We start from the raw sequence: 25,196 nt of genomic DNA, 5'->3' as shown, positions 1-25,196 counted from the left end.
CTTCACCCTCATCTTCCTAAGATACAAAACCCTCTTACCCCAACATAAGCTCTGTGTTGAGCCATTCGCCTTTCTAGACCCGCAGCCTTCCAGTGACTCTGTCTGGTACTTCTGCTTTGCTCTTGTGCTTTGCTAAGAGAAAGAAAAACTCTTCCTGGTAGATGGTGGACACAACTTGCCTCTTGCTCAGTCCCCTCCCATTGGTGGAGAATGAAGGAAATGCATGTAGCACTATCCCAACACTACGGAAAAAAAGATTTTGAAGAATCAGCACAGTCAGTTCAGAGAACAGAGTGTGTGGTTGGCCAGAACTGTGCAGGATGGCACTGAACAAGATAAAAGAATAGTATTATGGATACTGCAGCAATATCAGATCTTGTTAATATTCATATGATTTAGTATTATATATATTTAAAATCATGATGCCACCATAGTATTTCACTCATCACTACCTGGTTCAAAGGCAGGGTCAACTATATATAAATCCTTGCTGACAGTTGTCTAAACTGTTTCTAAAACCCCCTGGTACTGGTGACACATCAACATCCATAGGCAATCTTACAAAGTTTTGCCATTAATTCTACCTAGCAATTTAAGTTCTACAAGATTATTTCAGAGATTTAGCAGGATTTTTTTTAATAGCTCACAATGATTTCAAGAACTTTCATTTGAAAATCTATTCATCTTTACAACATAAATATTTTGAGTACTTTATAAATGTTGTGTATTATATATACATTAGATAAGACTGTAAAATTTCTTCTTTCTGTAGCTAATGGATACTTTCATCAGCTGTCAAGAAATTTCGGAGAAAGAGTTGAGCTGTAACTGCTGAAAAGGTTTATTGTACAGTGGTTGTTGATATTACAGATATAATTAGAGATAAGATAATATGATTACCTCAGATTATTTTAATTTTAGTTTATTTTTATACTGTCTTAAGCTATAAGAAGTTTTCAAAGAAATCTCAACAAGCCATTATTAAGTCAGGTAAAGTTACGAAGGGCCATCTAGTGAATTAGTGATGATTTAACCTTTACTGACTCAAAAGTGCCATTAAGAACTTAGAAGCACAAATAAAAACAGAAGTGATTGGAAAGATCATGCTCTTTCACTTACCCTGAAGCAATGTTTATATACATCCAAGTTATTTCTCTCTCAACTTTGCATTGTGTGGGTCTTTTCAGTAGTTTCCTCCTCCTGTTCTTTGAAGGAATAGGCTTCTCCAAAAGAAATGTAACTGAAGAAATAACTAAAAACTACTTAATGCTTTTTATTATCAAAGAAGACGACAGATATCTTTTATCACTTCATACTAAATAAAAGTTTCATATTATGATGTTGGAAGGAACCCTTGTGGTCGTCTCCTCCAATTTGAAAGATGTGATCCATATGACTGCTGTGAATGAACTCCTTTGTGAACTAGAGCTATCTTTTTGAAGAAAACTCTGGTTTGGTATAGTATTTCTTCAAGTTTAAATTAAAACTCCAGCAGTAAAGCATTTAGTTCTTCAGTCATACGTACCTGAAACATATTCATGTTGAAATCGTTCGTAAAGACTGCTGAGATTTTTCAATACACCATGAATGTTTATTGCCTCATCCATTACAGCTTAAATTCTCTCCTAGGTCAGAAGGAATTGAAGTGTTATGAATTGGACCTGGTACAAGAAGCAAATCTGAAGGCAGTTGTATGTGTTTATATGTGTGTAAACAGATTTTTACAACATTAAAAAAAACAGATTTTTCTGCCTATCTTCCTGCATGGTTCCAATTACATGAAGACAAGGGGAGCTGGATTTTCAAATGGTGTTTTTACATTCAAGGATGATGTCAGCAGTGAAGATTCGCCGTATCCCCCTGCCTCAGCCTTGGCTACAAGTCCCAAAAGGAAGTCAGAGAATGAGAGCGAATCAGCTATGCATAATGTGGAGAAGCAAAGAGGCATCTCTCCATCCCTGGGTAATGCTTTGGAGCACATAGTGGAGCAGCTGGATGTTTTAACTCTAGTAAGTATGCAATAACAGATAACACTCACTGTGGAGAATGATAATGCTGTCAATGGGTAAAAAAATCCAGGAACCATATTCATAAATCAGAGTATTAAAGTCTGTGGGGTTATTTTGAATGGTCAGATAGACAAGTGACTGTTTTGTTTTTTTCCATTCAGCAAATATTAATTATATTGCATTCCTTGAAGTGAATGCTTCCTGCGACATAATCACAAAGATTACTGGTGTATTTTTAACTCTGGGGGGAAAAAGTTGGTATTTTTCAATAGCGAGATCTAATGACTTACCAGAAGCCAGTTGTTGACTAGATATTATCAGATTCCAGCTTGAACAGTCATGCTTTAGCAGGGGATGAACAAGGTAAATTGGCAATGTACCATTAAATTCTTTTTCAAACTTAGTGCTCGAGGTATTGGCTTACCAATTTAAGCAGAGGAATAATTCTAAGTGTCAGTGAAACAGCACAAATATTAGGCTCAGTCAGTAACTCTGAGTCACTTCTTTGCAGATGCTTAGTGCTTCTATTTAGTAATCCAGGTTTAGCCAATTTATGTTTTAAGTTACAACTATGGTCTGTAAAACATTAAGCATTAAACCAAATCAAAAGGTAATGGCTAAGTTTTTTTCTACGTTCTTTTGCAATATATATGTTATCTCAAGAAGTAAGTTTTAGTAAGAATGGAGAAAAAAGCCATCAACTGAAAATTATTTGTGTAGTAAATTAAATTAAAAAGAGACTGTCAGCCTGTGTCCAGAAACCTACCTTTCTTAAAAGAGGGTGAGCTCTTGGAGAATTCCTTTCAGTAGTATTTTTTTCTAACATCGGTTTTTTTGGATGTCTGAAAAGTATCTTTTAGGTTGTTGGAAGACATCATTTGGGGTCTCCAGTGATGACTGTTTTTCTATTGACATAAAGTTACAATTTCCACATAGTATTTCTGAATAATTTATACATACATATATGTATATATAATACACACACACATACACATACACACACACACTTCCAGGGGAAATATTTTGTGAAAACAGTTTTAAACCTTTAAACAATCTCCACAGATACAAAACCATTATTACTGAATATAGTAGTAAATAGTGGAATAGCTATGGCAAAGGCATTTTAGAATTTTTTTCTTGTTTAGTTAAAATAATTATTTTTTATTTACTGTGTTGCATACTTTCATAATACTGTGCAAATTGTATAAAAATAAATTGAAGGTTCTGTCCTCTTCATGCAGACTATTTCAATCCTGGAACAACGGCTCACTTTGACTGAAGATAAATTGAAAGAATGCTTAGAAAATCAGCAAAAAATGTTACTTCAGGGAAGAGAGGGAGAATAAAAAGCGCAAATGATCTGTACTGATGAATATGTTTCATATATTCTCAAGGAAATAATAAATGTTGCTTCATTGTATTTGGCTGTAAGCAAAAAACCTTTTTTTTTCCTTATTTTAACAAGTCAGTACAATAAAAAGTGAAGAAAACACACACAACACATTTTAAATATTGATAGCAAGCAGATATGCTTGCTACATATTTAATAAAAGGTAGCCTAACCAAAACTAATACTTTCTAAAATCATTCCCATTGAAAATTACAGGACTGTTATTTCAACCTAAGATCTTTAAATGCAACTAAGCAACAAACTATGCAATTTTAGATGAGCAGTAATTATTATGGAAGTGCACTATGCAGGTTTTTCAGCCCAGATAAGGGCTGTGAAAATGATGCTCTTTGTGCTAAGGCAATTTTACTCAAGCACCTAAATTAAATAAGGCCTAATTACCACTAATTGCTAAAATGACATAGGTTGTCTCTTACACGCTATACAATGTTTTATGAAAAAGTGGCAACAGGTACTCTACATCTTCTAAATATTTCAGCGGCAATTGCAAGATGTTTCAGTGTAAAAACTTTCAGTTCCAAATATTAAAATGTAGCCACTTAAACTTTGAAACAACAGTTGGATCTGTGAATTCAGCTTCAAGACTGGTGCATTGTCTTGCATTTCCATTCTTTATGTAATCCATTAAAATTCATTTTTCATATTTAGAAGAGCAAAGTTTGCTTTCATGCTTCTGAAGAATGAGAGAACCAAACACAAAATAATATGAAGTCTGTATCATAAATACAAAAGATTCTCATCCTCCAAGGACTTGCAGAGGTGCTCAGACTTTGCATGCTATGAATGGCCTCCCTAGAAATGAGTTAACACTGTATAAATTAAGCCATAAATCAGTAAAGACCTTTTGTGAGTCAGTTTGCAATGTATGATGAATTTTGTTTCTATTTTTAATAAAGATATGATTTTTAGAAAGGCGTAAAATTGTAGGTATTGTTTTTTGATAGAGAACATCTTTCCTTCTTTATGTTTCCATACTATTTTTAAATGGCAATTGCAGAACATCTCTTGTAAATCCACAGTCAAAACTAAACCATCTTCCATTTCTGCAGCTTTGTATTTTGCATGTTGAAAAATAAGACAATTGAAGTGGGGGCATTTTAATCCAACCCTGCAACGGACTGTACATAGCTAAAGCCCATTTCCTAGACTGAACCTCATTAAAGTCAATAGAATTCAGCTTAAGCACAGAATCTCGCCGTGCAAATACTATTGCAGTTGAAGCCAAAGCAATGAGCAGTAGATTTTTTTAAAACTTTTCATTTTCCTCGTAATAATCACTTTTGGATGTCTAGACATCACTTCAATTGAGTGGTAAACTGAATTTTGTCAACAATTACTACGTATTTTCAATTCAAGCTTAAGTAGTACTGTTTATTGCAAAGAAATGACCTGTTCTTAAAAGTTTTTGGGTGCAACTATTTCCATGCAACATCCTAGCCACAGACTTTTTGTGAAATGATGGTCTTGTATATTCCAATGTATACAGCCTGACCTTTGATTATGCAAATGGTTATAATGCTATATAATGCATAGTTATGTAAATACTGTCTTTTATATCAGATATGCTTTCCTTTTTGCATTTGTAAATACTTCTGTGATCTTTCTTGCTTTCATTAGAAGACAAAAAATGTAACCATTAAAGACTCATGCTTGTTTCTTGTTTCCTCTTAATATTTTCTTCCATTTCTTTTAATTATCTGCAGATTCTTTTATTTTGTTTTTCAGGCTTCTCAGGATTATCTGTCAACAAGAATCGGCAATATTTTTTTACTTCTTTATTTTTTTAATAAACTCTGTGCTGAAAATTTCCTTTCTGCCTTAGCTCCTATTACTAATCCTTCTTATTCAGTGCATGTTTATGTGGAGCATTTATTACTTAATCCAGTTTATCCCTCTGTTGTTTGTGAATCTGGTGAAATAGCATAATATTTCCAAACGAAGGCATGTTCTTGTCATTCTATCAGGTAGTCTGTTGATTTTGAAATCCTCAACATGCATGGCATGTAGCATATTTGCATAATTAGAGGCGGTTGTTAGAGAAAAGGACGGAGGTATTTTCCTCAAGGTGCGCCTGCTCTCCTAAAATACAGCTACCACCTAGCACAGTATTCTTTCTGAAGGAAATTTGTCATGAACTAATTATCTCATTCTCTTGGTCCATATGATTTCAAATAGAGCCATGGAATATAAAAATTTTCTTTGAAAGCAGTTGAAGAGGCTGCTTAAACTCTTCAGAAGCAGCTATTCCCAGTATTTACTGTAGGGTTTTCACTCTGGCAAATAACTGATGACTTGACTGATTTGAATTATTTTTGAGAGACAGACGAAAGTGAATGCTGTTCAGTCTTAGTTGTGCTCCTGGTGTATTTGAAAAAATAATTGCAGAGATCTTTAAATGAGTATGAAAGGTATATCTATATTGCAGACTGCAGTGAAATATTGAATATCCATACTCATTCTAAACAAGCTAAACCATGTACCTAAGGCAATCCAGCTTTCCTCAGGCTAACTTATCCCTCTATAAATACAACATCCTGCTGAAGAAAGACCACTTACAGCATCCGGGCCAGCTACTGAATTAAAAAGCAAAAATGGCTCAATTGCCTATTCAGAAAAACCATAACTACTGAAACACATGCTCCAAAATGTGGTAGATCTCTGATGTTTGTGAGGGAAAGAGAGAATCTAGCAGAATGAAGAGCATCTCCTACCAGTGTTGCAGAAAGACTGTCGCTGCAGAAACAGACAGAACTTCAAATTCCTCCAGTTTCAAAGTGTTATGAATTAGCTTAGCAATTCAGTGCACATCCGTGGAAATTTATAAACAAAGCAGAAACACAGTGTCCAAACTGAAAGAAATGCTGCCAGTTATTAATGCATCTTAAATTCTACTTATAATTCCCATCAAAGTTGAGATGTCAATTTTAATGGAATTCTTATCTTGAGCACTACATCAAGCATAATACTGAAGCAATAAAGGTATATTTCTCAGTTTTTCACTTTGGATTGCAATATGCAGTTTCGTTGAGAGCATATTCAGAGCTTCCTAACTCTTACAGTGCTTGTATAGAAAACCTGGACATACAAGTTACGGTTCTGATTTCTATTTTAGAGGCAGACAACAAACAGCTAAATGTTGCAACATAAGACTGTGTGGCACTTAACGTTTTCTTTTGATCTGAACATACAGGTTTTCAAATACCTGGGTAAAATCAGATTGAGACATTAGCTTATGCCAATAATCAAGTGTGCTATATGGGCCATCCTGACAACTCAAACTGTAGACAGTTTTACTATTCTGGGGAGGTGGGGAAGGAGCTGTGGTTTTGTTTTTTAAAAAGAACACCACTGAATTCTGCATAAATCTTCATCATTTATTTGTTACTGCTGTTGACATATCTTTTATCAACTTATGGTTTTAAAAAAACAATTCCTGGAGGTAAATGTACCTAACAACCCCCCATCTTTGGGGTATTGTTGCTTCTTGCCTTTACATTGGTAAGATGATAATGCATTGTTTCATTATCGTAATTTTAGGTCAAGAAACTTAAAAAAACTGTAGGCTTAAATTCTGATTAAACTAATCTTCTGGAGAAATTATGGTAGAATAGCTTCTCTTAGTCATTTCAGGATTGCCTGAACAGATCCCTGTAGCATGAGGGAAGATTTAATTCAGGAAATAATAATAATAAAAAAATCCTTCCTTTATTTAAATAAATATAGTGTGCTATTTTTAAGGTAAACAGTTAATTTTTCTCCGTAAAGGTCTTATTACACCATTGCTAAATTATTTTCATTGCCATATCACATCACAAGAACACTCTGAGTTTTCTGGTGAATGAGGGTAGCTGGGAGTGTATTTCCAAGGACATAGTTTTATGTAACCTGTTTACCTTGTATGCCTTGTAAAAGTCAGAAATTGTGGACTCTTTGCCCCAAACAATTAATGAATATGTATGTACACACTGGATCCAGGAACAGTATGTTTTTGTCAGAGTGTCCCCTCAGCGACTTTTGCACGCTTCGGGTGCATAATACAATTGAAGCTGTTTCCGTGTGAGAAAATAGGTTAATGACTTGCCAAAAGGCAGATGTTAATTGGAAAAAGTGCATACAAGTCCTTTTCTTTACAATGTATAAGGGTTGCATTTGTTTTGACTTGCATCCAAGAACAGGTGCAATTTCAATTGACTCAGCTAGCAGGATGTGCTGAGTGCACTCCTCACCAATTTTACTATAAATTTTAAATCCAGCAAGAAAAAATAATTTCTAAGTTGATCAGTGAATGACAAGCTGCATTTATTATCTGTGTTACAAAACAAAATTATGACTTGTGAATGTACTTACACGTAAACATCTTAATAATATGAGGATAAGGACTGTATTTATCCATGTTGAAGAGGTTTGCTGTCGAGCACTGATGAATTTTACACGAGACAAAATGTGTCTTCCCTTTCCAAATGCTTCTTTTGTAAGAGAGTCAGCAGTTCTACACAAGGTATCACTAGTGTATCTATAAATGTAACTTAAAGCAGAAAAATTGCTCATTTTCACTAATGTATTTTCTTGCCACTAAGCTGCATAATCAGAAGCAGATTTAGATGGAAAAAAAAAAAAGCAAATGGTAAAAACCCATCTGGGTGTGATAGGATCAGAAAAGCTTCTGTTTGATAGTTTCATAAAAATGGAGAAATGCAATTAAGGCCTTTTGGAATTTCTAATCTAACCTTAAGAGTCCACCAAAGCAGTTTGGATGCATGTGCCTAGCCTGACCTGGTTCTTGGACAGACACTCTCACTTTCTCTCACCTTAGGAATGCTGAATGTAAAATGGGATGGTTATATGGGAAGCGGCTGAATCAGCTTCACCCTAGAATACCCAGTTGCCTCAGAATTAAAGCACTTTGCTAGGGTGGAGAAATCTTGGGTTTGAACATCTTCTCCAAAGCCAACAGAGTAGGTATTTGGAGGATGGCCTTCTACATATTTGATGCAGTGAGTAAACTTAGGTTTCTAACAGATAAAGAAAGCTCCTGGGTTAAAGGGAGCATGTAAGACTTTTAAGAAATCTTGATCCTGGCTGCTTTTCATGTGAGACCCAAGCCGACATGTGCTTTGAGATACTGACTAGATCAAGACCTATGGTCTAGACTAGTGCAGGAACATCTAGTTCAGGAATCCCACAGGAGCTTTAGCATGAGCAGGGGTACTGAGATAGCCTGCTGGTGCCCAGGGTTACACAATTTTCACATGCCTCCAGCAGGGACTTCAGCATCAGAGGACTCAATACACTTGCAGAGAGACAGGAGTGGGCTGAGAAGAAATGCTGCGCATCTCAGTGCCAGCTAAATACAGGATTTTGCAACTCAGAGTGGTTGTTTGAGTCATAAGTCCCTTTGTGGCTTGAGCCCTTACAGACCAGGATAAAAGAGAAGAACCCAACTTCACTTCAAAGCTGCTGAAGAGGAAGCAATTGCCAGGATAGGGGAAGAAAAGACCTCTATTATGTATCTTTTTCATCCTTTTGTGCTCTGTACTGTATTGTAATGAAATAGTACTTCTGTCTCAGGTTGTTACCTCCTCCTAATCCCCAGAGGAAATCCCTGCTCCTTTCAGAGAGATAAAACATTAGAACAAAGAGAAAGTAGCAGGAACTGCCAGTCTCTGTAGCACAGCATATCACCGAAGCCTTTCCCGGCCACAGTGATGGAACCCGAAGGCTTACAGCATTTACTCCAACACCTGCATCAAATGTCAAGATCGATCATAAGTTTAATTACTCAGAAGCAAGGAGTGTTTTGCAGTGGTCTATTGTTTCCTGGCGCTTTATGAGCAAGTAACACAGAGATAGAAGTCTATGAAGTTCAAAGTCCTAAAAAACATTTCTCTGATTTTTTTAGGAAAAATTCAAATGAGCCATATGCTCTGTTCCTTCATGCTACCTTCAACTTGCATGTCTCTCAAAATGAAACATTACAGATGTGATACACTTGTGTAGTGAAAAGGACGAAATGCGCCTAGCAGCATTTCTTCCTCATGAGAGCACTCGTCTAACATTTTTTATCATTCTTTTCATTATTATTATAGTTCTGTGATACTTGTGAGCACAAAGCCCAGGACATGTGCTAAAGCCTAAAGAGAGCAACTTCAAAGGGAAAGAAGAAACATTTGGTGATGATTTCCACTGACCAAGTTCTGCACTGGTTATTGGGGTTATTCTGTTAAAATTAAATGATGGTACACGTAAAATTTGATGTTGCAGGCAGAAGTAGGGTTTAGCTCTTAATCCACAAGACTTGAAAATTCTTGTAATTCACAAGACCAGCTTTAACTTCCAAGAAAATTGTATAAATGTAAGAAGATGCCATTAACTTTTCAGTTAAGCAGTGAGTGTAATCAAGCAAAGCATAGTAGAATATAATATTTAATTATGTGTAACCGTATTGAGTGGTCTCCATCCATACTGATGTATCTGTACATCTTCACTGCTAAAACACTATGTGCTTTTGTGCAGCTTCGGTAATCTGTTCAGTATAGGCCTAGCCTGTAAACAGTCACATTATTGAGAAACTGTAAGAGGTTCATTAGAGAAATTTTGACAGCCTCATTCTAGCTGGGGCTGATATAGTACCACTCCAAGTTATCAAAGAATTTGAACAGGTGTGTAACTTTAAGAATGAAACTGGGCTTTTGGCCATGCAGCTGAGAAGAGTGCTTCTCAGGTGCCCCTCCAGTCATCCTCTCAATCATTCCCACTGCAGACTCTCACAAAGTGCACTGCAGTCCTTTAGCAACACGAGCACATGGATTTCTCTCCAATTTCTCTCCACGCTGGTTGTGTCTCTGCACAGAGACAGGATGCAGCCAGGGCATGTGCCTGGGGCTGGGCTTGCTGGACGTCCTGCAGAAGGTACCTACCCGGCAGTGTAGACACAGCCAATAACATCAGTCATGTTCTTAAAATCACATGCAGGCGTAAGTGCTTTGCTGACTCAGTGGGAAGCTGCTGGCTGAAATCAGTGGGACTTCTCACATGATTGAAGCTACATGCCGAAAATGTCTTAATCTTATATATTCACATAGCTGAGTGACAAAATATGAAAAGCAACCGATGGCTATTTTCTCAAAGGTATATGAAAGACAAATACAGTCATTAGAACTCAAGCTCCTGATTAATTTAAATGGCTAAATTTCTAAATGGCTAAAATTCTTTATTTACTTCACAGCTACCTGATTTAGAGCCTCCCATTTCTGATTCTGGAACTCAGATAAATGAAGAGTTTGCAGGACTAAGTCCCTAATTTGTATGCAGACCTTGTCCTACAGCCTTTTGGGTATTCCTTTGGAAGATATGCTAAAATGAGAAAGGTTTCCAGTATCATTCAAAACCACAGAAGAGGAAATACCACTAACTTTGTCTTTATCTTGTATTTTAGAAATAAAAATGCTCTCAGCTATTCAGCTATTCCAAGTTGTACATGTGTGTTTTCCACATTTATCTCTCTCTCCTCTCTGGTGAATAACGACCAAGTTAGTCATTTCAAAGTGGGAGAGTTATGCCTTTGTTACATAATCTGAGTACTGGGGAGGGAATTATCTTATGTTTTTCTGTGTAATGGATTTGGGAGGAACAGGGAAGAATATAAAACTAACAAGTTGTGATATTTGAAAAATGCTATTCAGAACCCAGAATTGAGGGATACAATAAAAGCAACATATTCTCACACAGCATCTCACAATTCTTTTTGCATTTATATGCTCTGTAGGGTAACAAATCTGAGCCTTCAGCACTCATCACGCTGACAAAACCAGACAGAAGTGGCCAAGGGCTCATTTTTTAGATTTGCCCCATATAAGGAGTCACTTGCTATAAAAATATAAAAAATGTAGTCCATTAATGTTAGCTATGACCCATCCAGTTTCTTTTTCATTTAAGGAACCGTTATACCGTAATAAACACTGATTGGGAGTTTTCCAGCAGAACAGGTTTTTGTCAGAGAATGCCGATTTGTCGTGAGCAAAATGTTTCGCAGAAACGTATCTGTTTGGATGAACTTCCGATGAAACGCAGGCAGGTTTCCATCACAAGCCTGCCTGATTTCCTGCCAGCTTGCCTGGCAGCTTTCCAGGCTCCACGGCTCCGGGACGGCTCTGGACTGAACCTGTGATTTTCCCTAGACTGCTTTTTTTTTTTTTTTTTTTTTTTCCTTTCTGAAATTAGAGGGAAAAGGTCTTGGAAGAAATATACATCAGTTCTGCCTGGCTTTTTCTGATTCTTCAAAATTAGAGATTTCTTTTGATAATGATGACATCCCACAGCCCAGTGTCTTGATTTCTTATATGTCAGAGACAGAATAGCTTTCCTGCCTCCTACAGAAAGTGCTTGGGTTTAACAGCTCTGCAACTGAAATATTTTTCATACCAGACTGAGCTTAATTTCTGAGCACTTTCAGGAGACCTCCCAGTATCAATATTGTTTTCTCATTTTATTTTCTAAAGCATTGCACTGTGGTGTCTCTGAAGTAGCAGTGCCCTTCAGCATTGTCTCCTTTGCTTTCTTCTCCTAGGGCAGTTTCTGGTGCAGAGGCTGGACCTAGATCTTGAGCTGGAGTTGTGGACATCAGACTGCTTCTTGGGCCCTCACAGACACGCATACTCTAGCAATCAGCTTATTGTGATTTGGCTCTGTTGTTTCTTCCTGTTTTATCTGCCCTCTCTTCACTTGCAGCTGGTGATATTTCTCTGCATTTACGTCTGAATGTCCTGGGAGGTAGGGGTTGTTTCATTTTTTCTCTTCAATGTGGAGTTATCTGAGGGCAGGACCTTATGAAGGCGTGTACCCCCGTTCCTGGAGACTCCGTAGGTGAAGGAAACTGGAAAGGCGGATGCTTCTTTCCCACCTCGGAGCTGAAGCTGCAGGCAGCAACCTTATCAGCTTCGGTACTCCAGACTCACAACTTTTAACAACCTTCTCTGGGTATTTTTCTTACTTCAGCCCATGAGTTTCATCAATATGTTAATTTTGTCTGTGTACTTGGGTTAACTTGGGTTCTGAAAAGCATCTGACTGAGAAGAAGCATTTGGCCAACATCGAGAAGCTCTGGTGATTTAAACTCTGATGTTAATTTGGTGTTGGTGTTACCAAATAGCTGAATCCAGCTGTCGGCATCATTTTAATATTCTTTTTAAGCATTAGACTATCTCACTTTTTCCAGACCTCTTAGTTTTGATGATATTTTCTCGATCAGGAAACCCATTACCTCAGAAAGCAGATTGCCCAAAAGGCTAGTGCAGCCAAGGGCATCAGAGCAGAGTTAGGAACTATAGAAAGAACATGGAAAGAAAGGGATGTGCCCTGGTGTAATTTTCAAGGAGGTGATGACAGTTGTGAGCCCTGCCAGACCCTGAAACCTCAAAAGAGGAGGGGCTGTAAGCTTTAGGGGTATGAATAGCAGAGGCAATGCCAACAGAAGCTGGATGGAGCCAGGAACAGCATGTGAAAGAGAGAGGGTAGATGCAAACATGAACCCCATTCTGCGTAAGTGCAGCTTCTCATAATCAGGTTGAACAGTCTTCCCAAATGTACCCACAGTCTCTGCCTCCTCCTGCACTAACACTGTAGCCCTTCCTATATTGTCTGTCCTATTGTAGTCCATCGATTCTTTGCTTATCTCTTCCTCTCTCTGTTTTCATCCTCTCTTCTCTCCCATCCTTTTCCTCTGAAAATATTTTGCAGCCTACAATTAGTGCACTTGGCTGAAGTTTTGTTGGGCATATCAGGAAGTTTTCCGGATCACTCATGGGTGGAGTTTCCCAAAAGCATCAATTTGGTATTAATGTTGTATAAACAATGGGCCTGCCAAACTCTGAATAGTGTGAGGCAACCTCAAAATTTTGTGCCTCCTTGCAAATTTCCACTTCTGTTGCATATTACCTCACATGAGATCTACACCGTGATCTCCACGTTCACGCAACAAAAAATGACCACAGCCATAACTTGAGTGTATGCAACGAGGAATCTAGATCTTGTTGTTAAGTCTTTTCTTTTGATCAATCTGAAACATTGTTATCAATACTGTTTGGTAGCTGACCATTCAATTACCTCTTAAGAAGTCATAGCTGGTAACACAGGTAAAAGTGCAGGCACATTTTCAAAATTGCATTTATATCACCAAGCTCATTTTTGCCAGCTGTCGTGGGATAGTGAGATGTATAATAATGACATTGTTTGCAGCAGCTATGGGATTGAGTTTGAATCAGTACATTGTGTCTGCAAGAGGATTTTAAGTAAACATTACAGTTCAGACAGCACCAGTACAACTTGACATACAGAATGGCTTAGCTCATTTGGGAGCCCTTACTTCTGGTCAGGAAAGAAGTGGCTAAGAGTGGGTAAGGGTATTTAAACCACAAACTGGGAGTGCCACAAATAACCCATCATTTGCCACATTTCTTATTATAGGAGCCTGTTCCCACAAGTTTCCCAACCTTTAACTGCCTTGATTAAAGTTTTCCATGGCAGGATGAAATTTTCTGGAAACTTCTAGCCATTTCTGAGAACAAGATAGTATGTAACCCCTTTGGGTCTTTTCTGGAGAAGTTCGGACATCAGAAAGTGTGTGAAAAGCTCATAGGAGAGAACTGGTGTAGGAGACAGTTGATCTGAGGACGTTAAGTATGTGGTTTATTGAAATCCATTGGAGAGGATGACCCAGGTTGGACAAGAAGCAGATGCAGTGGGACTAAGAATAGCTTGACGTGGAGATTAAGAGAAGGGTAAGGAGAGAGAAGAGAAGATCTCAGAACCACAGAGTGAGCAGGGATGGTATGAGATGTCCAGGAACCAAGGAGATCTGTGGTGATGGAGCTCGAGAAATCAAGCTTGGGGCAACAGGAAGAAATGATCTTTGTCAATTAGACTCTGTTTGCTACCAGTCTGCAATGCCACCACTGCTCAACTAAACATCTGTCAAGCCACTCGCTTGATATCCTCCCCCACTGCATACTTCCCTGTGGTGCTAGTCTGCACAGAGGATAACACCCGACTACTGTTGCTGGTTACTCCGCTAGCTCATGAAGCAAAGGCCAATGTGATGAACCTAAAAGTACAGAGAAAATACGTACAGAGAAAAGTACTTAGAACGGTATGTTAAAATAATTTTACTAGGGCGGCTCTTGAGAATTGGATTTTATCTCTGCATCTGTATCATCAACCTGGCAGCTGTACTCTGTGTAGGAAGCAGTGGGATGGAGATGTGTAAAGGCTGGCAAGGAGGGGGATGTAAAACCCAAAACTTGGAGACTGTGAAGTTATAAGCAAGCGTTTTGAATTCTTGGTCAAGATCCTAGAGATACTACAAGGGAAAATGCAACAGAATTTGGGCACATCTGAAGAGACAAACAGTGAAAGAGAGACCAATGGTGAAAATAATGAAAAACAATTCTGTGATCATAGGTCCAGTCAACAGCTTTTACATCAACAGGTAAATGATGAGGCATGGGAAGGGCCTTTGGAGGGAAATAATTAGTTCTGCATTAGAAACGTTAAAAGTAAGCTGCAAGTAAGGCATCAGGAAATGCTGCCTGCTATCCTGCCTTAGGAAAGGGTTCTGCTATCCATCTAACTGAGGTTTTATGAATTGTAGACCACACTTATTTGTTGCTCTTCCTATTCGATTTTATAATGGTGAGTGCATCCTTTTGCATTTTTTAAAATCAATTTGGTGCTAGCAAATTGATTTGCCATACTAACAGCCTCTCTCCATCCATTTGGTCTCTAATGAACAACCCATGCTGCCTTCCTCTCATGCATTCGCAACCCTGCTGACTTGAAGGCATTCTCCAGGCTCCAAAGTATCCCGCAGCATTTTCCCCCATCCGCGCCTCACCAGTGGTACCGAGCTTTAGTAGGTAGCATTTTGACTGATGTGCCTGCTACTCTCTGACCACCGAAGATAGAAACTGCTTTTTAGATGCATCCCAGAGTGTATTACTCAGGTATGGGAACCTACGTGCCTGGGAAAGGGTGGTGAACTAAGCAGAGCATCATCAGGGAGCCTAAAATGTCTGATTTCCTACAAAACACAGCACTGCCACTGGGAACCCTTTGCCTCAAGCTGTGGCTTCTGTTTCCCCATTTGTTTTCTCCTCCCAAGGAGGGAGTTACTGGCATGATGCACAGTGCATGGCTGTGTGATAAGGGAAGCTGGGGCTTGCTGTCGAGCGTACCTGAAATTTTGGCAGGGAGGGTCTGGAGCAGCAGCCGCAGGTAGCTGTATGGGCAGAGATAAAGAAAAGCTGCTCAGTGAGCTAGAAATTCCCACACTGTGTTGTCAAACATGCTTGTGCACTGGTGTGTAAAGAGGAAGCTGAGGAGAAGAGAAATGAATTTGAATGCATTTTAATTGGGATTAGGGGCATATGGTGCGGTGCTATTTGTTTTCCTCTTCCTGCCTCTGCAGAGAGGCTTTAATGCTTTCACATATTTGCCTTTATTTGTCATGTCAAAGGGGAGACAGCAAGAGGCTTCCCCCCCTGCCCTGTGCTTGGGGTCATGCTAACACCCTCTTACTTCACCCTGAACTTTGCCAAAGGAATAATCATAATTTTCACAACAAGCGCAGCCAGATCCCAAAAGCAGATTAAGCAGCTCCAACTTATTTTTATTAAACTTTTCAGCTGCTCCTGGGAGAACCCTTGCTATTTTCAGGCAGCAGACTGGGGTGGATTCAAGGGGAGAGAGAGGGTCCGCAGTACCACATGCACATCATTCACTAGCAGCTGGATAGTTAGCTTTTATTGTTATGACTGTATATTTAGTGTTTTGTAAAAAGCTACTGAGGGAGCTGTTTCCCTTGTTGTACAGCAGTTTGTTTGCTGTAAGATTCAGACATAAGCCTTTAATTATGCCTAGCATCTCCTCAAAAGTAATTTCTGTTCCCTCTCTGGCCTCATGCAGCATCTTGGGATGTTCTGCATTTGAATGTGAACAAGCTATTGTTTAACATGGCTTTAAATGATGGCAGAAATGTTCTGTAGCATCCACTGGGAAAGGCCTCTCCCTTCTGCCCTCTTCATTTTTCACAGCAGCTTTGGGAAGGAAGGCCAGTAATCACAGAAATTTTGCTTAAAGGTTAAGCACAGAGTATCATATCTTCATATAGATGATTACAGTGCAAGTTAATAACAGGTGAAGCTGTGGCTCAAAAACATTTAAAAAGGAATGTAACATTAAGCATCCCTCCCAGCCTCCACAGAAACATCTTTCCATTCATTTTCCAAAACTGCATATGATACAATATGGGACTTTTACTTTTCTGAGTGTTTGCAGAGGAGTTAGAAGCTAACGTCTTCTCTAAAAAAATGGCTCAAGCACAGTTTAAGCCCATGTGGATCCTGCCCTGCTCCCACCTGCACTAACACATACCCTCTGGTAGACTTTTGTCAGCTCCCGGTGCCATGGTATCCCAGCCTGACCCTCACTTTACATCTGTAGCTATGGGGTCACTTCAAGACTTTGGGGTTTTCTTCTGAGAGTATTTTTTTTTTGTTATAGCTTCAACTTGTAGAAAAAGTATAAACTATCGGCTAGAGGTTATTCAGTTTAGCCTATATTTGATTCTCCTTTTTTCCCCAAAGTGTCTGTTTCAAGTAACGATGACAAAGTTGTATTAAATTTACATCAAAGAAAAGTTGTGGAAGCAGATATATGAATAGCAAACACATGCATAATGTGATTCTGAACAAAGAAACTTGGGCTGGCATGGCCTGGGAGGGAACACATCTATGGTATTGTAACATATTGCTCACACACATAGGGGTCATCCAGATACAGTCTGGAGCAGCTGAGATGCCTATTTGACAGCAAATGTGATAGAATCTGCTCTGTAAGTACTGTGGCGATGGCTGTATTTTAAAGCTTTATAGGGTGGTTACCACTGCCGTTTATGTGCTATCCTGTATAGATTTCCATATACAGGGTGTTCCCAATGGAGAGTGTAAAGATGCTTATGTAAAGAATAATAAATATAAAGACCCATAGCAAAGAATGAAAGATGATTATAACATTCTGACAGTTGTTCAGACACATCTTTAAAATGAATGAGAAGAAATTGATTAAACTGGAATGAATTTCACCCACCCAGATCTCAGTGCTACAAAGCAGTTCAGCATTTTTTCCTTGTCAGGAGTTTGAAATACTATACCAGCTCTTGCAGTGAAACCCTGACTACAGGCAAGGGGCCACAGCTCTGCCTGGCAGTGAGGCTGCATTTGTCCTGAGCAGCTGGACAGGTTCTGGATTTAGGATCTTTGTTCAGAGCTCTTCTGCAGGAGATGCAAAAGTAATTCATACTTTTTGTTCTGGTAGTGGTTTAACATTTTATATTTGTTATGCAGAAATGGGTATGCTTGACATTTGTTAGTTATATTTGTGTTTTGACTTGATTTTGCCAGATATTTGGAATTTAGAGCAGACACTATTACTCTGAATGCACTTCTGCTTTCCTTTGCTAGCAGCTCTGGCCCCCGTTCTGCTGTCCTTTGAAGTCATCCTTGGATAGAGAGCACTCAGCTGGCTGGCCCTTATCATCAAATTTTCCAAATGTTCGGCACCCATAATTCTGGATCAGATTTTCAGAAGTGGGCAGCCATCAAGCTATGATAATTATTATTAGGGCCAAATTCTCAAAAGACCTTGGCCCCAAATCTAGCACCAGTCCTGGATATCTAGTGCTTTCCTACAGGAATAACAGCTCTGATATTGGGGCTTACCTAATGCTGTGCTGCACAGAGGAATCTCAGTTTGGAGGTGTGTGGAGCATCTGATCGCCTTTCAAACGTGGTGCTTCTGGGCTGTGACGCTTGCTGTGCCACAGAAAGACAGAAAACTGAGAATCCAGCTGTTATAAAATGCTAGTTACAACCAGGAGAAATCCATAAATACAATACACATTTTACACTAATGAAATCAGGCAACTGGCCCACTGCAGGCGGTAATTGTTATGAAATTTGCTGTTCAAGTTTTGGCACATCGTAGCTAAACATGCTAGAGCTGGGCTTTAAACCTTAGGTCCCTAGACTACTTTTAATGGATCTACAAAGGATACCTAAGAAAACTAAGATTTACATTTATTATGTTGGGATTTTAAATTTCCATCCATATCATCACTGAAAAATGCTTAGGACTGCACAAATTCAAAACAATTGAAAAAAGATCACTGGACTAGAGTTATAATCAACCTTAAAATATTTCTGAAAACAGTAACCACTAAACTCATTTAAGTCACTTATAGAAGTAGATATCTTGAACTTCTGCCTCTTCCAATTGACTTTCAAAAAGTATCCTACCTATTTGGGGATCACAGTAAGTGAAGGCAGTTTAGCAGTTTTTAGACTAATCCCAACAACTGTTCAAAAGACAAACAAACAAGGAGGCAAACAAACACACACCCCCAACCAAAAACCAAAAACAAAGCAAACAAAAAAACCTCCTACAAGCCCATTGAGGTAGGCAAGGTCATGGCTTGTGAATGCTCTTATAACCCCCAGATAGACAAAACTGTACTTCAGTGCCCTGCTAGCATGCTTGGGCTGCGATCCCACCGCCTCCACAGTGAGCAAACGCGCTCACAGTGTGCCTGAATACACACGATGTCCCACCACATGCACATACAGTTGCTGAAACCTTGCCCTGCCAAGGTCAGCGGGAATTTTTGTCCTTGACTTTGATGGAGGCAGGATTTCCCCACACAGACACCTCCTCCCGGATGCACGTGCATATGAGCGTATGTGTATATAAGTATGTTTTACAGTACAAACAAAGTACTTTTTATAGGAAGGCATCTCCTTTCGAGTGTTTTCTTCAACTTCATACTGCATTAAATCGAACCCTCGCTATTACAGTCAGCTTCTCATAGCGTAATGGTGTTAAAGAAGCCTTCTTGCTCCTGAGCTCTGTAATAACAATCGCACCATCAGGAAGAGGAAATGAGCAGTGTAGCACACTCTGTACCTTTTCACCATGAGCTATTGTTAAGAGCACATTGCTCCAGACAGAGTGGCAGCAAGGCACGAGGTGGGAAGCAGGTGTAACCTGCCAGGAACACCGATCTAGCAAAAGTCGCTTATTAATCCAGACGAGTATCCCACCTTCTCAGCTGCCTCTTGCCACCAAACTGAAAGATATTTTGCATTCCAAATGCTCAGTACTTGAAAGCTTAACAGATGCCTTTATGGAAAATCAAGAGCTCGTTTTCTCATCTTGGCACTTTGGCCATTTATTTGCAAAGTCTTTGAACTTTTTTTTCTTCAACTCCATATCATAACATTTCACATGTAACAGTCTGATCTCAGGAAACTTGTTTCCAAATGCCTTGCTATAGTCTGGGTTTCTTTGCTTTACAGAGAAGTCTGAAATCTCCCCTTGCTTGCCCTCCTTGTCTCATAACTTCTCTGCTCCTGTCAGAAAGGGAAAGCTTCAACAGCAAGGCTGCCCAGGCTCTAGCCCCAGTGGAGTGCTTTAGTCAGGCTAGATCTACACAGCTGTGTCCCCTTCCTCCCCACCCCAACATGGCTGGATGAGTTCGCACTGCTGCTGGGTGGCCCAAGCCCAACTCGGTTACATCACACCCTAAATTCAACTGCAACGTGTTGGAGAACAAGTCCGCCCTTCCTGAGCTCTCTTGCTCTTCTCAGTCCATGAACACCAATATGGTGGTCCATGCTGGAGTGCATGAAGCTGACAGCCTACACATTCAAACCACTTCTCCATGTTAGTGTGGAGATCATTGTCCCACAGTGCAAAACTAAGGCTTATTTGTGATCACATTTAGTTCACCATGCTCTTGACACTATAATTACCGATATGTGCTGTTCATCTGCAGCCTTGATTAATACCTTATTTTGAAATCCCTGCCGCCTTGTTTGCTGAGCACTTACATACCATGCAATGCAATATAAATGAGCGTGTCCAGCGCAGCTGCCAAACCATAAACAAGCCTGATGTAAAATAATTTCCCTTTCCTCCTCTTGACCATTAAGAATATCACATCAATGCCTGCTATTACCCATCAGGACAATATACCTGTTCCCTTCTTCCACTGAGGCCTGAAGATGAAGTATTGTCTCACATGCATCAATATGAAATGCGTTCCCTGGCTGGTTGTTCTCCATCCAGAATTATCCATCAGCTGCAGGACACAGCTACTTGGCAAGGGAGTCAATGGACCATGAGAAGACCAGGCATCTTCTGCCCCTTACTAAGCAGTTTCTCTGCTACTTGCCTACATTATTTCTGTTCTCGTTATAGCTCTTGGTCCTCCTCTACCATGGGATACCGTTGGGAAGTAGAATCTGCTGCTGTCTCCTCCTCACCCCTCATGCAGCATCTCCTAGCTGCAGTCAGACTCTGCCTGGTTTTCTTCAGAAGTTAGCTCAACACACTACCAGAGTCCCCATTTTACCCCCTCAGCATCTTGTTCCTGACTTTCTTTTCCCTCACAGATGTTCTTGCCTCTCTCATGGATGGTATTATCTTGTTCCTGTGAGTTCGCCTTATTTAGATGGGCTGGAATGATGTGGGAAAAGAATGAATACTCATTCCCACCCAGTGGTGTTTCCTCCAAGAGAAATATTCCCTTTAAATCACCCCTTTTCGTTTGGGAGGAAAAATACAATTTTTTTCTCTCATTAACATATGATTCTCCAGTCATCTGCACTTCTTAGCTTTGTAACTATTTTATGTTCACTGATGGTAGGTATGATGAAACTAGAAGCCGCACCCATAATATATAGATTCAGACTGGGAGAAAAAGGCTGCAGACTGTGTTAGTGATCACTTCAGCTTTATTTCACTCAGTGGTGACGCTGGACAATAACAACTTACAAGTAATTTTGGACTGAACAAAATACATCTGTACCTGTGCTCCAGTGGAAACCCATCCATCTGTGCCCTTGAGAGCTGTCGTTGTCTCCTCATCTATCGCTTCCCACTTGTGGCATCACTTCATCTAGTCAACAGTAACTTGCAGTCTACCATGCCAAGAAACTTTGCAAATGTTCTGAATTTAACACCAGGAAAGTCCACAAGGTGCACTTAAAATGTCAAAGCCTTCAGAAACTGGTTCCGTGCTACTGTAAGTCCATATCCAAATGTGGATACAATCCTATGCTGATTGCCCGTGCTTTGTTTCTGAACACTGGTAGAATGTACCCTAATAAATCATTTTACATTTTGCTCTGCACCTTTCCGTCTTGCATTGCTTGTGCCTCATTAAGAAATGAAGAAGCTGGAAAGGGTAAGAGGCTGTCCTCATGCGAGGTTTGGCTGGCACCATCCAGGCCACAGCATGTAACCCAGTGGTACAGAGTCCAGTCTCCCCTGTATTGTAAGTGCCCTTGTAACAGTAACACACTTGCCTAGCTAACTCTCTCAGAGGTGCAATGATGCCAGCTGATCCACCTAAGTCTGCTTCTACCCTGATCCCAGCAAAGTCTCAGGAGTCTGGCCTGAGAAAGCTACAGGCTCCTCAGTAAGGTGAGGTTGGCAACAGCTCTATTTCCTGTCCTTCTTCCCCCCAGCACTCCTGCCAATTACCCCTTCTTTCCATTTCCATCTGCCAAAATCTCATGCCTTATGAAAGTGGCACCTGGGCATGATAGAGCATGTGATCTAATGCGCTATTGGTATATTTTTGTGTTCTGAAGGACTTGACATTGATTTGCTGTATATGGCCTTAGACATCTGATTTGTAGCTATCATTGGGATCTCAGCCCCTGAACCACTGTTGTTAGGTTCTGCAAAATTTGCTGATTTGAGGCATTTCACCCTGCATTGTGTATCTGACTGACAACACCTGAGGGGTTCACCAGAGCTTGTAAAAGCCTTTGGTTTGCCAGCAGAAGAGGAGGTCTTTGAGCGCGTGTCCACTTACGTATTGCAGAGACACAGCAGCAATGGGAGACATGAACATTGTGTTCAAACCTGAACTAATATCCATTACTTTACATAATTTTATATGTATATAACTGTACAGCAATATACATCATAGAAGAAAGTGGAGAAGGAGAAACAAGAAAACATGGGCTGATGAGACCTGTAGGAGGCAAGGGAGGAGGGTGGCCTGCCTGCGCCGTGCCCAGGCTCACGGTCTCAGCTCTGCTGGCTTGTCCAAGCACTGAGCATCTTCCAGCAGCAGCGCTGGAGCTGGCAATGAGAGTTAGGAGCAAACCATTTCCATGCTACCATCCCCACTCCAAGAGGATTTATGAGCTCAAGCGGAGAAACCTGCCTGAGGAGCCCTGGCTTGCTGCTGCCTCAGCAAACATGTCTCCTCAGAAACCAGAGTGCTGGGAAAGTAACTCAGCAACACCCTAACTCTCCTCTAGGAATTAGAAGCAGTTGTACCTATGTTGTCTGCATTATTTCCATTACCAGGAATAGCCAATGTCCTGTAAAAGAAATCCATATATCACTTTTTTTAATGTTAAGAGAGCAGACACTTACTGTACTGACTGCTCCTTCATAGTGACTCGCAGCTCAGGTATAATGGATGATTGATGCCACCTGCCAATGGGACATGTTAATCCATTCCTCGCCGTTGCCACCTTCAAATGTGTTTTCTTTTTAGCACGATGTGCTAAATAGCATGCCTTAATGTTGGGTTTGGCAAATGCACTTGGCATTTTCGTGTTTTGTTCACAGAAGGGAATGATCACTTCAAAGGGAGCCGTGAGATCGGTGCTGATCACCTCTGAGAAGCCTTCCTCCATGAAAGAGATTCTGACATTGTCACTTCAGCTTTGCTGTCCAGGAGCAAGAGAGAAAACTCCTGCTATTCATATGAAGGTAGTAAGACAGTACCATATACAATTGGAAAGGATGAAAAACTGAAATGCTTTCTCCAAAGCCTCATAATTGCTTACGATCATTTTTCCTAAAGCACTTCTATTTAATTTTTGAGTGAATTCATGTAAGTTTTGAAATTTTGATTAAAAGTGAAAATTAATTTTTCAATTTTTCACATTTTCTTTTTATCCTATGACCTCTTAGTAGCAGTACGAATTATACATCGTGTATGTGATATGACACAATGTTTTATGACATATCAAAACATTTTACCTTTTTTATTGTACTATTTTATTTTTCAAGTACAAATGCAGCTGCTACTTTGTTTTACAGTCCCAAACTCCTTCCCGGCAACATTAGTAGGAGACACTTTTAGATCAAAGTGCGATGAATTGTTTCGATCCATCTGATGTAACAGCTGCCCATAGTACATTCTGAAAAACAAAGTAAAAGAATTCAGGTAAGCTCATGAAATATTTTATGCATCTAGATGTTCAAATTATGAACCATGACTCCTGGCATGAAATAATTTTAAAGTCAAATTATATAAAATAATAAAAAAAATTAGTTAACATCTTGTCTTAAAGCACTGTTTATACAGATTAATAAAATATTTACATGAATTGAGGAGGGAATTTCTAATTTGTAGGAAAGCTTGAAATGACTGTTGCTTGTCTCAGCTGAAATAAAAACAAATTTCAACTTGTTGAAATTCCCTCCAAAGTGGAAATTCCCGGTTCTAATCTACTCTGAAAATCACACAAAAAACATTTCAGATTTTTATGGCAATGGATCAGAATGGCTTCATTCCTTTCCTTCCATATGCTGAGGACGATGCAAAATAGTGTCTGGCATGCGAAAAAAATAAACATCTGTGACTTTTTGTCATGCAAAGAAAAATAGCTTAAATGAAATGATCTTTCTGGAGCATCACCCGTCCTGCTGCAGAAGGTGGCATGCGGCTGGCGTAGCTGTCCTGCGGCTCGGTCCCGCTCTGCTGAGGCAGCGCTGGCCCTGCACAGCCAGTGGCCGCAGCTCTGCTCTCCAAGGGGCCGACGAGACCCTTCCCAGCCTCGCGAGCCTCAGCCGTTGCAAACCGCCAGCTCCAATCATGGCTCTTTTTTACCCAAAAGCAATCAGTGCAGTGCATCATTCAAACCAGTCCTGTGCCACTTGGTTTTAAGATCCTCTGCAGAATATAAATGCTGTCTTTTCACTGTCGCAAACAGGTGAGCTTTTTGCAGCAAAACAGCTCATCTGACTTGCCTTTTTTTGTGCGTGAAGAGGTCCGTGTTTCCAAGAGTTTGCAGGGTGCAGACGTGACGACCACTGAGGGATGGACACTTGGCGAGCTGGAGACTACCCCTGGGCAGAAGCAAAATGTCAGATTACTTCAGAGCCCATTAAAAAGTAGATGGCCTAAAAGGTGTCCTGCACTTGCAGCATAGATCCTCCATGACTCCTTCCCAAGGGCCTGAAAGGAATGGTCAGTGCCCAAGAGTTAAAATGTCTTTAAGTGCAAAAAAGAAAGGCTCATAAGGTCCACCGCTCAAATAAAAAATGACAAACAAAAGCTACTACCTCTTACTCAGAACTATGGGTGGAAAAAAAAGAAATTTGCAGAAATCTAAGCAGCTGCGCTGAACTCACCGTTTTTTAACATGAACGAAACATTTTTTTCCATGTTACATATCCAGTGATTAGGTTTCTGCTCTCCTCCTTTGACAATTTGTGAGATGAATTTGAGACCAGAGACATCTCACTCAATTTGCATCCATTATAGGGCAGAGTTAAAAGCATCTCTTGCTTGTGGAGAAGGATTTCACTATTTTTTCCCAATAAAGTATTTAAGTGTCTTGCACACTTAAAATCTTCTTTTTTAAATCAAGCTGTCACAGCTTTGACACTTCTACTTGGAGTTTATTTTTTCC

The 25,196-nt window shown here is 39.8% G+C and overlaps 1 protein-coding gene across 13 annotated transcripts in view; it reads left to right on the top strand.

The window, feature by feature from the left end:
• POC1B (POC1 centriolar protein B) overlaps positions 1-10,885 on the top strand; it is a 64,191-nt gene extending 53,306 nt beyond the window's left edge. For 3 of the 13 annotated variants that reach the window (XM_026104153.2, XM_026104147.2, XM_026104148.2), the window contains 2 exons: positions 1,785-2,009; positions 3,251-4,341. In XM_026104153.2, coding sequence (XP_025959938.2) covers positions 1,785-2,009; positions 3,251-3,355 — 330 coding nt within the window. In that variant the 3' untranslated portion in view covers positions 3,356-4,341. Of the gene's footprint in view, positions 1-1,629; positions 1,760-1,784; positions 2,010-3,230; positions 4,342-10,645 lie in introns of those variants that run through there. The other 10 variants (XM_026104151.2, XM_026104154.2, XM_026104150.2 and 7 more) reach the window with 9 other exon arrangements.
• The last annotated feature ends 14,311 nt before the right edge of the window (positions 10,886-25,196 follow it).

The sequence above is a fragment of the Dromaius novaehollandiae genome, chromosome 1 (assembly GCF_036370855.1).
Source record: "Dromaius novaehollandiae isolate bDroNov1 chromosome 1, bDroNov1.hap1, whole genome shotgun sequence".
Classification (NCBI taxonomy): Eukaryota; Metazoa; Chordata; class Aves; order Casuariiformes; family Dromaiidae; genus Dromaius; species Dromaius novaehollandiae.
This window is presented reverse-complemented; position numbering and strand designations above follow the sequence as displayed.